We start from the raw sequence: 13298 nt of genomic DNA, 5'->3' as shown, positions 1-13298 counted from the left end.
TTTTCCCCCGCACTTGACTTTTGATTATAATCAGAAGCCAGCTGCGGGGAAAAGGTTTTAAAGGACATTTTATGAAAACATTTTGGCTATATGTTTTTGTGTGTCAGTTAGCCTATATATGTTGAAACGTTAAAAACATATAGGCCTACATATTAATTTCTTACAATGTCTATGCAAAGCATAGCATATCGGCCTTTTGTTTTATTCTAAATGCATACAACACAGTACAACAGCCAAGGCGAGTGGAGGTGGTGACATCATCAAGTTCGCTGCTGTTCCAAAAGCATAAATGACTGTACTCCCGTCCTCCCGTTCTTGGGAAGTCTGGACTCTCGCGTGGACTTGCCAAGTCCACAAGTCCGAACTGCCGAACTTGAGTACTGAGAAACGGCTAAACTGTCCGCCTTCACCGTGGCTTTTTGTCACCGCCCTCTGCTGCAGCCGCCCGCTCTCGTCTACTTTCCAGGCGAGGCGCAGTTCATCTCGAACGAGCCACAGAGCTGGTCGAATTCTCTAAATTTTAAGGAAAGGTGCTTCAATGCTTCCTGTCTAATTAAGCAATATCACACGAGAGGGAGTGATGTTGTACTGTGATATTGTCATGGCTGTGATTCGGTCGTGGCCTCGTGCCTGTTGTATTGCTTTTATACAACAGTTCAACAGTTAAATAAGCAAGGCTGATTAAGAAATGTTGAAAAATGAGGACAAAATAGATAATTTAAGCATTTTATTTGTCTTCCGCCAACAAAAATAGTTCCCTCAGGACTCCGCTGTCACCTTTGCTATGTAACGCAGACATGGTGCGCCAGGCACTTACTCTTTATACACATTTATCTGCACGTTTCCATTAATTGTGCAGCCAGTGAAATAAGTTTCTGGTGACTGCATGGTGGACTGTCGCTTCACAGGCACAGCCGACTCTGCTTTCTGGTCTGACAGTATGTTGCTTTTCTCCAAGTCATTGAGCTGCGCTGATGAAACACTGACAAACCTGGATGTGTGCTCAGATGGATTCAGCTTCTCCTCTCCCTCATCTTCCTCTGATGACCATTCATAGTTCAATTCAAAACTTATTTTAGGAAATAAATCCATATTTTTGGCTGTTTGACAGTGGATGAATTAATTAGCCTACAACGCAACTGCTGACCTAACTGACACTAACCGTCAGTTTTGATTTGATTGTTGATTGCAATCAGCTGTGAGGCGGAGTGATACATACACAGTGAAATAACCGTGATGCTGTACTCCAATATCATCATGGTTTTACTGTCTCTCGACCAATCAGATTGCAGGGCCGGAACTAACTGTTGTATAATTTCCTTTAGCACAGAGGGTACGTCCCAAGTCCCTTAAAGTTACTGCTAACCACCTAACCTAGCCACCTTACCTAACTGTTTAGTCCCTCCTACTTAGGAAAACATTTAAGGAGTCAGGAGTGAGGAGCGAGGATTGCTGATAAGAGACATGAGACGGCCTTACTCTGAAGCGTCACGTAAAGCGACGTCCTATTCTGGTGATGGCGGCACCTATGGGCGGCACAGCTGGATCTGCTGCATAACGGAGCCAGCGTTTGGTGTACATCCCAAGTCACATTATATTCGCTGATCAAAGCCGTAAACCCCCACAATTTGCCTCACAGGGCTTTACAGCATATGACATCCCTCTGTCCTTAGGACCCTCACAGCGGATAAGGAAAAACTCCGCAAAAAAACCCTTTAACGGGGAAAAAACGGTAGCAACCTCAGGAAGAGCAACTGAGGAGGGATCCCTCTTCCAGGATGGACAGACCTGCAATAGATGTCGTACAGAACAGATCAGCATGATAAATTAGCCTAACTAATCTGTATGACACAATGAGACAGAAAGAGAGAGAGACAGAAAGAGAGAGACAGAGAGAGATGCAGGACAGACGGTAATGGCAGGATCTTACTACAACATTAGGCTAATGAAAGTAATAATATTAATTAATATTAATATTAATAGGCTAATTAATATTACCTACAAGCTATTAAACATTCCACTCACATGACATGCAGGACAATTAATGATGGGCAAATGTGTTTGTTTGTTCGTGTGTGTGTGTGTGCGTGCGTGGTGTTATATCAACACGTGTGGTTCTGGACATGAGCAGCTAAACATTTAACAGCCACACATCACCGACAGTCCGCTGAACAACGCAACGAGTTGTGAATGAAATAAACTTAATTACAACATGACAGTCTTGCATGAAATATCATTAACATTACTCTTTGTAGTCACGTAGGCATGTGAATTACAGAGTTTCATTGCAAAGAATGCATGTAATGGTTACACTTGTGCTGTTTCTCCTCCATCTTGTTCAAATGAACCAGATGTAGGGGGCGGGTATTTATACGTCAGAGCCTCAAGCTGAAAGAGACTTCCTGTTAGGAACCTCTCGTGTTACCTTACTCATCGCACCTAACAGATCCCTCCTAACTCCTAACGCTAACTCCTTACTGGCAGGAATAAGAGACATGAGACGGCCTTAAAGATGGCGGACCTCAAACGACTTCCGGTTCAAGTAAGGAGTTAGGAGTTAGCAGTATAAAATAAGAGACTTGGGACGTACCCAGGGTACACTGGACCATCCTTTTCCGAAAGGAAAGGAGATAATTCCGTCCCACAAGTCCTTGCGGCGGCAATATTTAAAGCGACCAATCTACGCACCATAAACTCAAATGATTAGAAAAGAAAAAGATCAACATGACCGAGAAAGGAAGGAGATCACCATGTAGGCTAAGTTACTGTTGTTTATGAAGCATTATGCATCTCATGCCATAACTTGTTCATATGCTATATGCTATGTTTTGAACTTTCAACATGCGAACTATGAACGTTTTGCTACTATTGGTGTAGGGTAGACTCAGTACAGTTGAGACACTTTTTGCTTCTCCATTTTTGAACAGATATTGCACAAAAACTATACACTGAAAATAAGTGCTTTTTCATATGCAGTTTAATTTGTTTGTATACTAAGTTATTATTGATGAACATCATTTATAAGTTGTTTATTTTTTCCAGAATCAGGTCATACACATGAGGTCCATTTTTACCATGGTACCGTCTCAACTATACCCCACACGTGTACAGTTGAGACACCTATTGAAACCCATTGATGATGACTGAACATCAATTGTAAATGCAATAAACTTTTTAAAAAAATGACAATTTGACAAGATATTTCAATATAAATTAATTCCTCTTTATTGAAATTAAAAACAATGGAATATTATTGTAAACAAGCAATAATAAAACACCAACAATGCCTAAAATGTCAACACTAAAAATAGGCTAAACAAGAAGTTATGACACGCAACTGAGTGGTCATGTGGGGCTAGGCTCTGGCGCTGGCAATGGTTTTTATTTTTTATTTTACAAAACTAAACAACAAACAACAAAGAAAAATCATAAACACTGATTCACTCCTCACAGTGATGGCATATGTAGCTTTGGCTGCCAGCGGTGCACTCTACATTTTTGTTTTTTTACATTTACAGTTTGTGGTCTTATTATGACTTGTAACCTGTTATCTTTACGCTGCACAACTTAACAGCATATGATGTAATAGAACTCTGTCACGGGTACAGTTGAGACATTGTGTCTCAACTGTACCCCGCTAACCACCTTGTGTATTTCTCTAGATTATGCAGTGACCTAACATGCTAGGATAGCATGAAATATGTGAGTTTTTAGGGCACAGAATAATGTTTGCAATGATGTAAGTTATGTTTGATGGTCACAAAAGGATAATAAGCTAGTCATTGTGGAAGGGACATGGTAAAGTGAAATTCTTACCTTAATAAAAAGACTTTTGCTGATATCTTCAGACTGGAGATGCTAACACTCTTCAAATTTCCCACCACCAAAGAGGATGCTAATACGCATGTGCTGAGTAAAAATCACGGCTTAGACCTGCAGCGCAGGCAAGATATTTAGGGTGTTTCAACTGTACACGTCTCAACTATACTCAGTCTACCCTACCCTCCATCCACAGCTTTGTTTAACTTGTTTTGTAATAGGATAAACAAATATACAATGCATTATTTTAATTTTCCAGACACACAGAAATCCACGTGCTTTTTCTGTTTTCGTCTTCAAATGGCTAATTGAAATAGAAATTAAACCAAAACCAGAAACCTACTTGTTTTTCGCCTTTATTATTATATCTATATTATCTGCCCCTACTGCATCTCAAAACATTGGCATTGGCTATACTTAATAGATAGATAGATAGATAGATAGATAGATAGATAGATAGATAGATAGATAGATAGATAGATAGATAGATAGATAGATAGATAGATAGATGTTCTGCTTCTCTGTGCCCCCCTTGCTCTTGAATTGTATTCCCCTGTACAGTGTTTCCCTGTAGAGCTACAGTGGAAGGATCGTAACAAAAATAGAGAATTGGGAACTATACAAAAGACTGTACGTTAAAAGGTATCTGCTTGAGGTTATTAAATATTTGCAGCGAGCACCCCACCCCACAGCAGAAACAATAAGCGTGTTTCCCCATAAAGAGAGACGCAAGTGGGGAGTGGGCTGGATTGTTTATAGCAGTAACTGATGAATTTTGACACAAACAATAATACCACTCAAGAAAAATGAGGTTCAGTAACCCCAGGCTGATGGGCTACATAATTGAAATGCACAATGCAACCACAATTAATTCTGTAAATTTAGAATGAACGAATCAACTACATATAAAATGTTTACGACAGCAAGCACAAACAAACAGTCACAATCCAAATCATAGTCACCACAGAAAGTGTCTGTGGATTTACAAAATATGGGGCTGAGCAGTACGTTAATATTATATGGATGTCATGATGTGAGCCCAGATATTGTCTAAGATTTTGGATGTCATAATATTGAAAATGCTGTCCCTTACCATCATCCAAGACGCTTCTTCAGTTCTAAATGACTGATACAAAGTTGCAGGCTATAAATCCTGTGTGGGTGGTAACCCTTGCAGAACTGAAGAAGCTTCTTGGATGAGAGGCGAAACATCTTCAAGAAACGCAAGCAAGTCCAGTTGCCTATGAAATAGCACTTACATGAGTCAGAAATATGAAATTCTTTGTTACAAGTGGTTTTCACAGATTTATTGAAATCCAGACAGCTGTTGGAGAACACTTAAAACAATAAATAAATAAAATGTCTTTATGCATGTTTGGTGGATTTAACTTGATCAAAAATATTAAAACTTATTCACAAAACTATGATTGAGATATATAATGTGAACTACATCAAAGAGGGCCAAAGAAAACCTCAAATCATAGTGATGTTGTGTTACTGTACAACTACAGAAAAAAATCTTGCAGAGGCGGCATACACGGAAGAAACACATTCAGCAGGGGAAGAAGTCAACTGTCCTTACAACACAATTCAATGACATGAAAGTAACAAATGATCAAACATGGCAGAAATCTTATGAGGCTGGACTGGATCATGCTCTATAGCCTTACAAAGCAATATGTATAGACAACATGCAACAGCAGTATCTAGATTGTTCATTATCATAATAAAATTAAAAATTCCCAATCAAAGGCAAATTGAAAAAGATCTTTCCAAACAAACCTGGCCATTTACAAGATAAGATGGTTTGTTTTGCACAGGTTTTCATACATAAAACTTTCAAACTTGACATCACAGATGCCATCTAAGAGCTTTCTAAATAAGAAACTCACAACTAAAAACATGACTCCTGTTACTGTACAAAGAACAGCTAAATTAATTCTGCATATTCCTCGTGTCTTTCATTCAGAGTGCTAAAAATAAACCAAAGATAGTGTTGATTCGCTGTGGCTGGTCTGAAGGAGAAAATAACCCCCATTAGATCAGTGAAGGTCCTTGTTCACTGGGCAGCAGAACTCTGTCAATTTACATTCGTTTCAATTCAAAATGCTGATTCCCTTATATTTCGAAAAGCTTGGGACTTGGGCCTTAAATAAAGGACAACTTCTGTATCTTTCAACCTGGGCCCTATTTCCCCATGTGTATGTCTGCATATGATTCATAGGTACAACTCGTTCTAAAATTGGTTCAGTATTGAGGGAGGCGGATGCAGCCGGCAGCCGTGAAACAAGCTACAACGGTAATGGGGGAAAATGCGTCCTGTATAAGTTTGTGCATTAAAAGTGCTTTTTTTCGCCACTGACCAGTTCAGATCGCCAGTGCTATCTCTGTAAATAGCATACTAAGCGTTTCGAACACTGTCTGTAGCTCTCTCTACTCATGGGACAGCCGTTTTCTTGAGGAAGAGGTGTTTCGGGATTGAATGTCTTCTCTTCTTCGGCTGGCAGTAGTCATCTTGGGAGAAGTGAGCACTGCAGACCCGATGGTCTGCAAGGCGCAGTGTCTGGAGAGGAGTGTTAGCGTCCATTTGTAGCACAACTAGCCACAACTTCAGCATCTCACCGTCCGACAAAGGCAGCCTATGAAAGTTGTACGGGGTGTTGCGCGACATCCTGTTCTTGCAATTCAGATAAGCACAAACACGAACCATTGTTTTCAATCGATGCAGTAAAACTCTCAACTGTACTCCGGGACAACCAGCGCCACTCTGAGCGGCGCTCAGCATGGCTCCTCTGTTTTCTTCCGGCAACAAGCAAAGCTCTCGCGAGATGACGTCACAGCCGGGAGGAGGTGAAGGGTCAGGGAAACGCTTAGTATGCTATCTACAGAGATAGCACTGGCGATCTGAACCGGTCAGTGGAGAAAAAAAGCACTTTTAATGTGCAAACTTAAACGGGACGCATTTGCCCCCATTATCGTTTTAGCTCGTTTCGCGGCTGCCGGCTGCATCCGCCTCCCTCAATACTGAACCAATTTTAGAACAAGTTGTACCTATGAATCATACGCACACATACACATGGGGAAATAGGGCCCAGGTTGAAAAATACAGAAGTTGTCCTTTAAATAACCTCTTCATAACATGTTACAGGAGTCTTCCTCTGCCTCATGCAATCATTTTGTCCAGGTTACTGCTTTTTAAAATGGCAAGACAACATTTTGTTTTACATCAGACTGAATTGATCATCATCCTGTTTGGAGGTTGCTGATACTTCATCCACTTCATGTGTTGCAGCTTTCATCATAAGAAGGAGGAGCCTCTGTAACAGACAGTCACCATCAGAAACATTTGGTTACATCCCACACTCTCCACATGTGATGTCATCAGTGGGAGCCCCAGATGACCCACCCACACACACACACACACACACACACACACACACACACACACACACACACACACACACACACACACACACACAGCTCTAAGTCTAAGTCTTTATCTATATGTTTACTATTGTGGTGGTTGATAGATAGCATTATGCTGCCAGGTGTTTCTCATGTTTTGTTTACCCCATTTACACACAAGGTAATTAACTCTTCTCTGACACTGTCATCATTGCTCACTGAACATTATAAGCTTCATAGAATTCATGTCAGGGCTGTTGTATTGGATTGCACAGATTGGACAGGTGTAATGTATAAAGGTTAGCCTTGCAGCACACATTCAATTCAGACACTGTGTGCCTTAAAGATGACGAAGTGGTTAAATCAGTCCTAATTACAGCTCTGTTCTTCTCTAGGCACAGCCTCATTCATGACCAGAGCCTGGAAGATGCAGAGTAAGCATGTGCCAACTCACCTTGTGGATATGCTGAGGTGCCGTAGTCTGGAGGCAGGATGAGTGGTGTTGGCACTGAGCTAGTACCAATTGCACTGGGGTAAGGTGCTGTGGCCCCTGTGGGCCCACTGAGTGGAGGCTCACCGGGTGCAGGGATGGGCCCATTGTGCTGCTGATGGTTCTGGGAGAAAAAGAGGCCGGGTGCGTAGCTGAAAGCATTGGGTGACACCAGCTGAGAATGGCGCTTGTTGGGGAAGCCATCATTCGTCTGAGTCCCACCCTCCGCTCCCTGGTGGTACTCAGCTGGAGGAGCACTGGGGGAGTTATAGGAGGACACCCTGGGGCGAGGAGTTGGACGTGGGGCGGGTTTTGGGGCAGGGCGAGGGGGCAGAGTGGTGGTGGAGGTGGAGGTGTTCGGGGTTGAAGCAGATGCTGGTGTATCTTCAGCTTCAGCAGAGGAAGGAGGGGCTACTTTTTTGGAAGGGTGAAGTTTTTTGTCCAGAGAGACGTTCCCGATGTGAATGGGTAATGTCAACATGACATCTGGAGACTTAAGACTGACCTGATTAATTAGAGGAGAAGAGAATGTCACATTTTCTGGAGGAATACAGAATTTATACCCCAATCTAATCTTTTGTTTGATTCTCTTTCAATCTCAATGAGACCACTGACGTAGTTACATCGTCAAGGCTTGTGTGTGTCTGCTACTTGCCACAAAGCACTTCAACTGAATGTCATCAAAAGTTTGCATCTGGTCAAAAAACATCTGTCTGAGGCCCATTTTAACATCACATCTTGCCGCCTCATTACATCCCTGTGTACACTGCTAGCTATGCTAAATAACACAGTCATGTTTCCACAGCTACCAACAACAACATGTGATTGGCTGACGCTTTACTGCATCATTTGGTGCACTGAAAAAAGTTGAGTCCAGCTCAGCTTTTATCTGTAGCACATCACGCCCATCAGCAGCGACAAGTGCCAGGCATTAGTTTGTAGCTTAATGTCCTTCCACTGAAAATGAATTATAGCCTGTAGCTGTGTCGCTCACAACAAAAGGAAACCACAATTCTCGTCTGATATTTGGCAGCTGGAAAAAGCGATGAGTTGAAAAGTTTCATGACATGAAAGAAGAAGATTGTTCTCTCTCATAGGCTGCATCGGTGATGAATTCAAAACTTTGTTAGCCACTGAGGCCTTAACTAATGATGCTCTCCTCTTAATGAATCTTCAAATACAGGGATGATGTTAAGATGTTTCAGCTGGGACTCTTGTTAAATTACTTTTTGCTCACATGTATGTATGTTAAGTGTTTTGCTGGACATTTATTCATCCATTCAGTTGGTATTATAAGAAGGGAGGCTGCTGCTCTGATTACATTTGATGTTTTTTATCCTCTTTTGCAGCGTGGGGATGTGATATATCAAACATTTGACGCAAAGCAAAGTGTTTCATGATTTATTATTTTCTTTGTGAAAAATACATTTCAATGAGTGATAAATTATATAAACTATTTTAAATAAGTAAAGAAGTAAAAGTGCATTTAATCTGACTGGGTAAATTGTGCTGTGGTAGCCCTTACATCTACGTAAATGTAATGCATTAAGTTCAGAGTTAATATTACAGAAATATTACGGGCCTGATATAGGCAGACCATCATTGTAATTTTTTTTTGTTAGTGACTCGGGCGCTTACTCAGACAGGAGACCAACTTGTAGAATTTCTAGCACATTTACAGAAGGTGTATAGCTGAAAGGGGCTATATTGACAGATGCCCCTATAAAGTTGTCTTTAACAATCAGAGACATGACAAATGTGACCACTTTACAAAAAACAAAAAACTGCTGAAAGTGTAACAGAGGATGAGGGTATCTTACTTTGACATAATATTCAATCTTTATAAGATCACAGCCAGCGAGAGAGGACTGAGGAAGAGGAGGAACAATTATCTGCTCCTTCCATTCCAACTCTTTGCCGGCCTTCACCACACCACCCTCCACCTCTGCTATCGTCCTCACATCATGGGTGGGCCTCTTCGTCTCATAGGTCACTCTCTGAAAAGACACGTGGACGTGGAGATTCACAAACTGGACTCAGTAAACAGTGATTGGGGAATACAAAGGCAGTCAGTATTAAAAAAAAAACACTGTGCCTTATGCCAATAGACAGGGAACCAGCTGCTATCTGACACCCCGATTCCAAAAACACTTGGGACGCTGTGTAAAAAGGAAACAAGAACAAGAATGTAATGATTTGCCATCCCTTTTAACCTCTCTTCAACTGAGTACAGTACAAAGACAAGATATTTAATGTTCAAACTGATAAACTTTATTGATTGTTGTAAATATTCAGTTATTCTGAATGTGATGCTGCAACATGCTCCAAAAAAGTTGGGACAGGGACAACAAAAGACTGAGAAAGTTGTGGAATGCTAAGAAAACAACTGGAACATTCCACAGGTAAACAGATAGTTTCATGATTGAGTCTTAAAGGAGCATCATTGAAAGGCTCAGTCATGCACAAGCAAGGTTCACCACTTTGTGAAAAACTGTGTGGGCAAAAAGTCCAACAGTTTAAGAACATTTCTCAACACACAGTCGCAGGAATTAATGGATTTTACCATCTAAAATTCATGTTATTATTATTATTAAAAGATTCCACTCAGGCTGCGCTGCATTAAAAACCAACATGATTGTATAGAGGATATTACAACATGGGCTTAGGAACTAGACTTGCACCGATTAATCAGCAGTGCTCGGAATTGGGCCGTTTTTCACGTGATCGGCCGTGACCTGTGACCGGCCGGTCAGTCTAAAATATGCTGATTTAAAATGCTGGTCAAATTTCCGCCGCGCCTCATGATTGACATCATGCACACACACGCACAAGTGCAACTCACGGCTTGGCCGATGTGAGAAAGTGAAACATGGGCGGCTTCTCACCTTAATCATTCATGCACGCACATCAAAAGAGGGAAGGAGAAAGTTGTTAATTGTCCATGTTAAACTTAACTGCAGAGCTCTCACTGCTGCACTGTGCCACTTGAAATTGCCAAGGCGCGTGTCGAAGATGCGCATGTCCGCGCACTACTGATATTTTTACTTTTTTGTCTATTCAAGAAATTACCCACAAATGCTCTACACCAAGAATTATTATTTTATTTATCTATGTTTTTATTTATGTATGCCTTTTTTACTTATTGATTTTAATACTGTACCTGAAGTTATATTTGAGCAAAAAGGAAAATGTTTCTTAACCTGTGTCACTGTTTTTGTTTGTTTGTTTGAGATGATTATTGAAAAGCTGGTTGTATCTTGGTTAAAATGTTCTAGGGAAGATAGAAAATATTGCAATATCTTGTGTGCTGTAAAGTGGTTTGAAAACAATGAAATCGGAATCGGCCATCTAAAAACCCTGCAAATCGGAAATCGGTATCGGCCCAAAAAATTGTAATCGTTGCAAGTCTATTAGGAACACTTTGAAAAACCATTGTCTGTATACACAGTTCATCACTGCATCTAGTTAAGACTCTACCACTCAAAGTGAAAGCCATATATCAACAACAACGACGTTCCTTTTTGATAAAGCTTATAGTCAGGACTGGCTCAGGCTTGCCTTGGACCAGCCCCTTGTTAGGCTGACATAGGCCTAGTCTGCCGGGGGACCTCCTATAAGACACCGAGCACCTTCTTTTTCTCTCTCTCCCTCTCCCTCTCTCTCTCCCACTCATATCATGTTACTGCATCTCGCTAACTCGGATCTACTGCATGTCACTAACTCGGCTTCTTCTCCGGAGCCTTTGTGCTCCACTGTCTGGCAGGTTAACTCATATCGCAGCGGTGCCTGGATAGTGTGACGTGTGTGGTTGTGCTGCTGCCATGGTCCTGTCTGATGCCTCCTGCTGCTGCTGTTATCATTAGTCATACTTCTGCTATTATTATACACATATGATTATTGTCACATACATATACTATCATATATTAATATATATCAACAACATATTGTACCACAATTACAGTTATTATAATATTATTACTAAAATTAATGTTGTTGTAAGCTACTGTCACTACTGTCTGTCCTGCATCTCTCTCTGTCTCTCTTTATGTATCATTTTGTATACAGATTACTATTGTCATCTATTGCACGTCTGTCCGTCCTGGAAGAGGGATCCCTCCTCAGTTGCTCTTCCTGAGGTTTCTACTATTTCTACTATTTTTTTCCCCGTTAAAAGGGTTTTTTGTCCAAAGGACAGAGGGATGTCGTATGCTGTAAAGCCCTCTGAGGCAAATTGTTATTTATGATATTTGGCTTTATAAATAAAATTGATTGAATTGATTGAACATCCAGAAACATTGCCGACTTCTCTGGACCCGAGCTCATCTGAGATGGAGTGACACAAAGTGCAAAAGTGTACTGTGGTCTGACGAGTCCACATTTCAAATTGTTTTTGGAAATCATGAACGTTGTGTCATCTGGGCTAAAAAGGGAAAACAACCATCTAGACTGTTACCAGCTCGAAGTTCACAGCCAGCATCTGTGATAGTATGGGGATGTGTTAGTGCCCATGGCATCATGGGTACCTTGCATATCTGGTAGGGAACCATTACAGGGGAATACCACCTAAATGAAAAATTCCAGTATGTTATTTCCATGGCCTAAGAAAATTCAATCATTATTAGTGAACATGAGCTACTTTCTCTCAAAACCAGAAATCAGAGAAGGACAAGGACAATGACTGGGAGACTGATTTTGTGGAGCCACAGAATGTTTGTTTTCTTTTTTATACCCAAGTGAGCCTTATTTTATTGTAGTGTTCAGAAACAGAAAATGTACCCATATACTAAAACATCCCCCTGGGTGTTCTCAGCATAATAGAACATCTTTCACCATTTACTGTCCATGGAGCAGCTCTAGACGTCATACTTGATGACACTGCAAATTTGACTCGAGCTTTTAGATTTGGGAGAGAATTGGTTATGTTTAGTAATATTTTTAGACTGTCTTAGACCACAGTAATAACATGTATGAATTTTGAAAATAGGCACAGTTCCCCTTTAATTTTGAACAGCACATACAATTTTTGGAAAAACAGATGTCTTTTCAGGGACGTCCTTGCTTATTCCAGCAAGACAATGCCAAGCCACATTCTGCATGTGTTACAACAGCTAGGCTTCATGGTAAAAGAGTGCACATACTAGATTGACCTGCCTGCAGTCCAAACCTGTCTCTCAATAACATGTGTGGCACATTACACTCATATATTAGATATGATCAATATATCCTTATTAACAGGCTATGTACCACAGTCTTTTAAGGTAGCTGTAATTAAACCTCTACTAAAAAAGCCCACCCTGGTTCCAGAGGTGTTAGCCAACTATAGACCAATGTCTAATCTTCCCTTTATGTCAAAGATCCTTGAGAAAGTAGTCGCAGACCAGCTGTGTGATTTTCTCCATGATAATAATTTATTTGAGGAATTTCAGTCAGGATTTAGAGTGCATCATAGCACTGAGACAGCACTAGTTAAAATTACAAATGACCTTCTGATTGCTTAAGACAAAGGACTTGTCTCTGTACTTGTTTTATTAGATCTTAGTGTGGCGTTTGACACTATTGACCATCAAATTCTGCTACAGAGACT

General features: G+C 40.8%; 1 protein-coding gene across 1 annotated transcript in view; it reads right to left on the bottom strand.

Annotated features, from left to right (window-relative positions):
* Positions 1 to 6874: 6874 nt before the first annotated feature.
* arrdc1a (arrestin domain containing 1a) overlaps positions 6875 to 13298 on the bottom strand; it is a 73512-nt gene continuing 67088 nt past the window's right edge. Inside the window, exons 6-8 of the mRNA XM_050050360.1 lie at positions 9535 to 9711; positions 7679 to 8219; positions 6875 to 7136 (exon numbers count right to left, since the gene is read on the bottom strand). Coding sequence (XP_049906317.1) covers positions 7099 to 7136; positions 7679 to 8219; positions 9535 to 9711 — 756 coding nt within the window. The 3' untranslated portion in view covers positions 6875 to 7098. The remainder of the gene's footprint in view (positions 7137 to 7678; positions 8220 to 9534; positions 9712 to 13298) is intronic.

Source organism: Epinephelus moara, chromosome 8 (assembly GCF_006386435.1).
Source record: "Epinephelus moara isolate mb chromosome 8, YSFRI_EMoa_1.0, whole genome shotgun sequence".
NCBI classification, from domain to species: domain Eukaryota; kingdom Metazoa; phylum Chordata; class Actinopteri; order Perciformes; family Serranidae; genus Epinephelus; species Epinephelus moara.
This window is presented reverse-complemented; position numbering and strand designations above follow the sequence as displayed.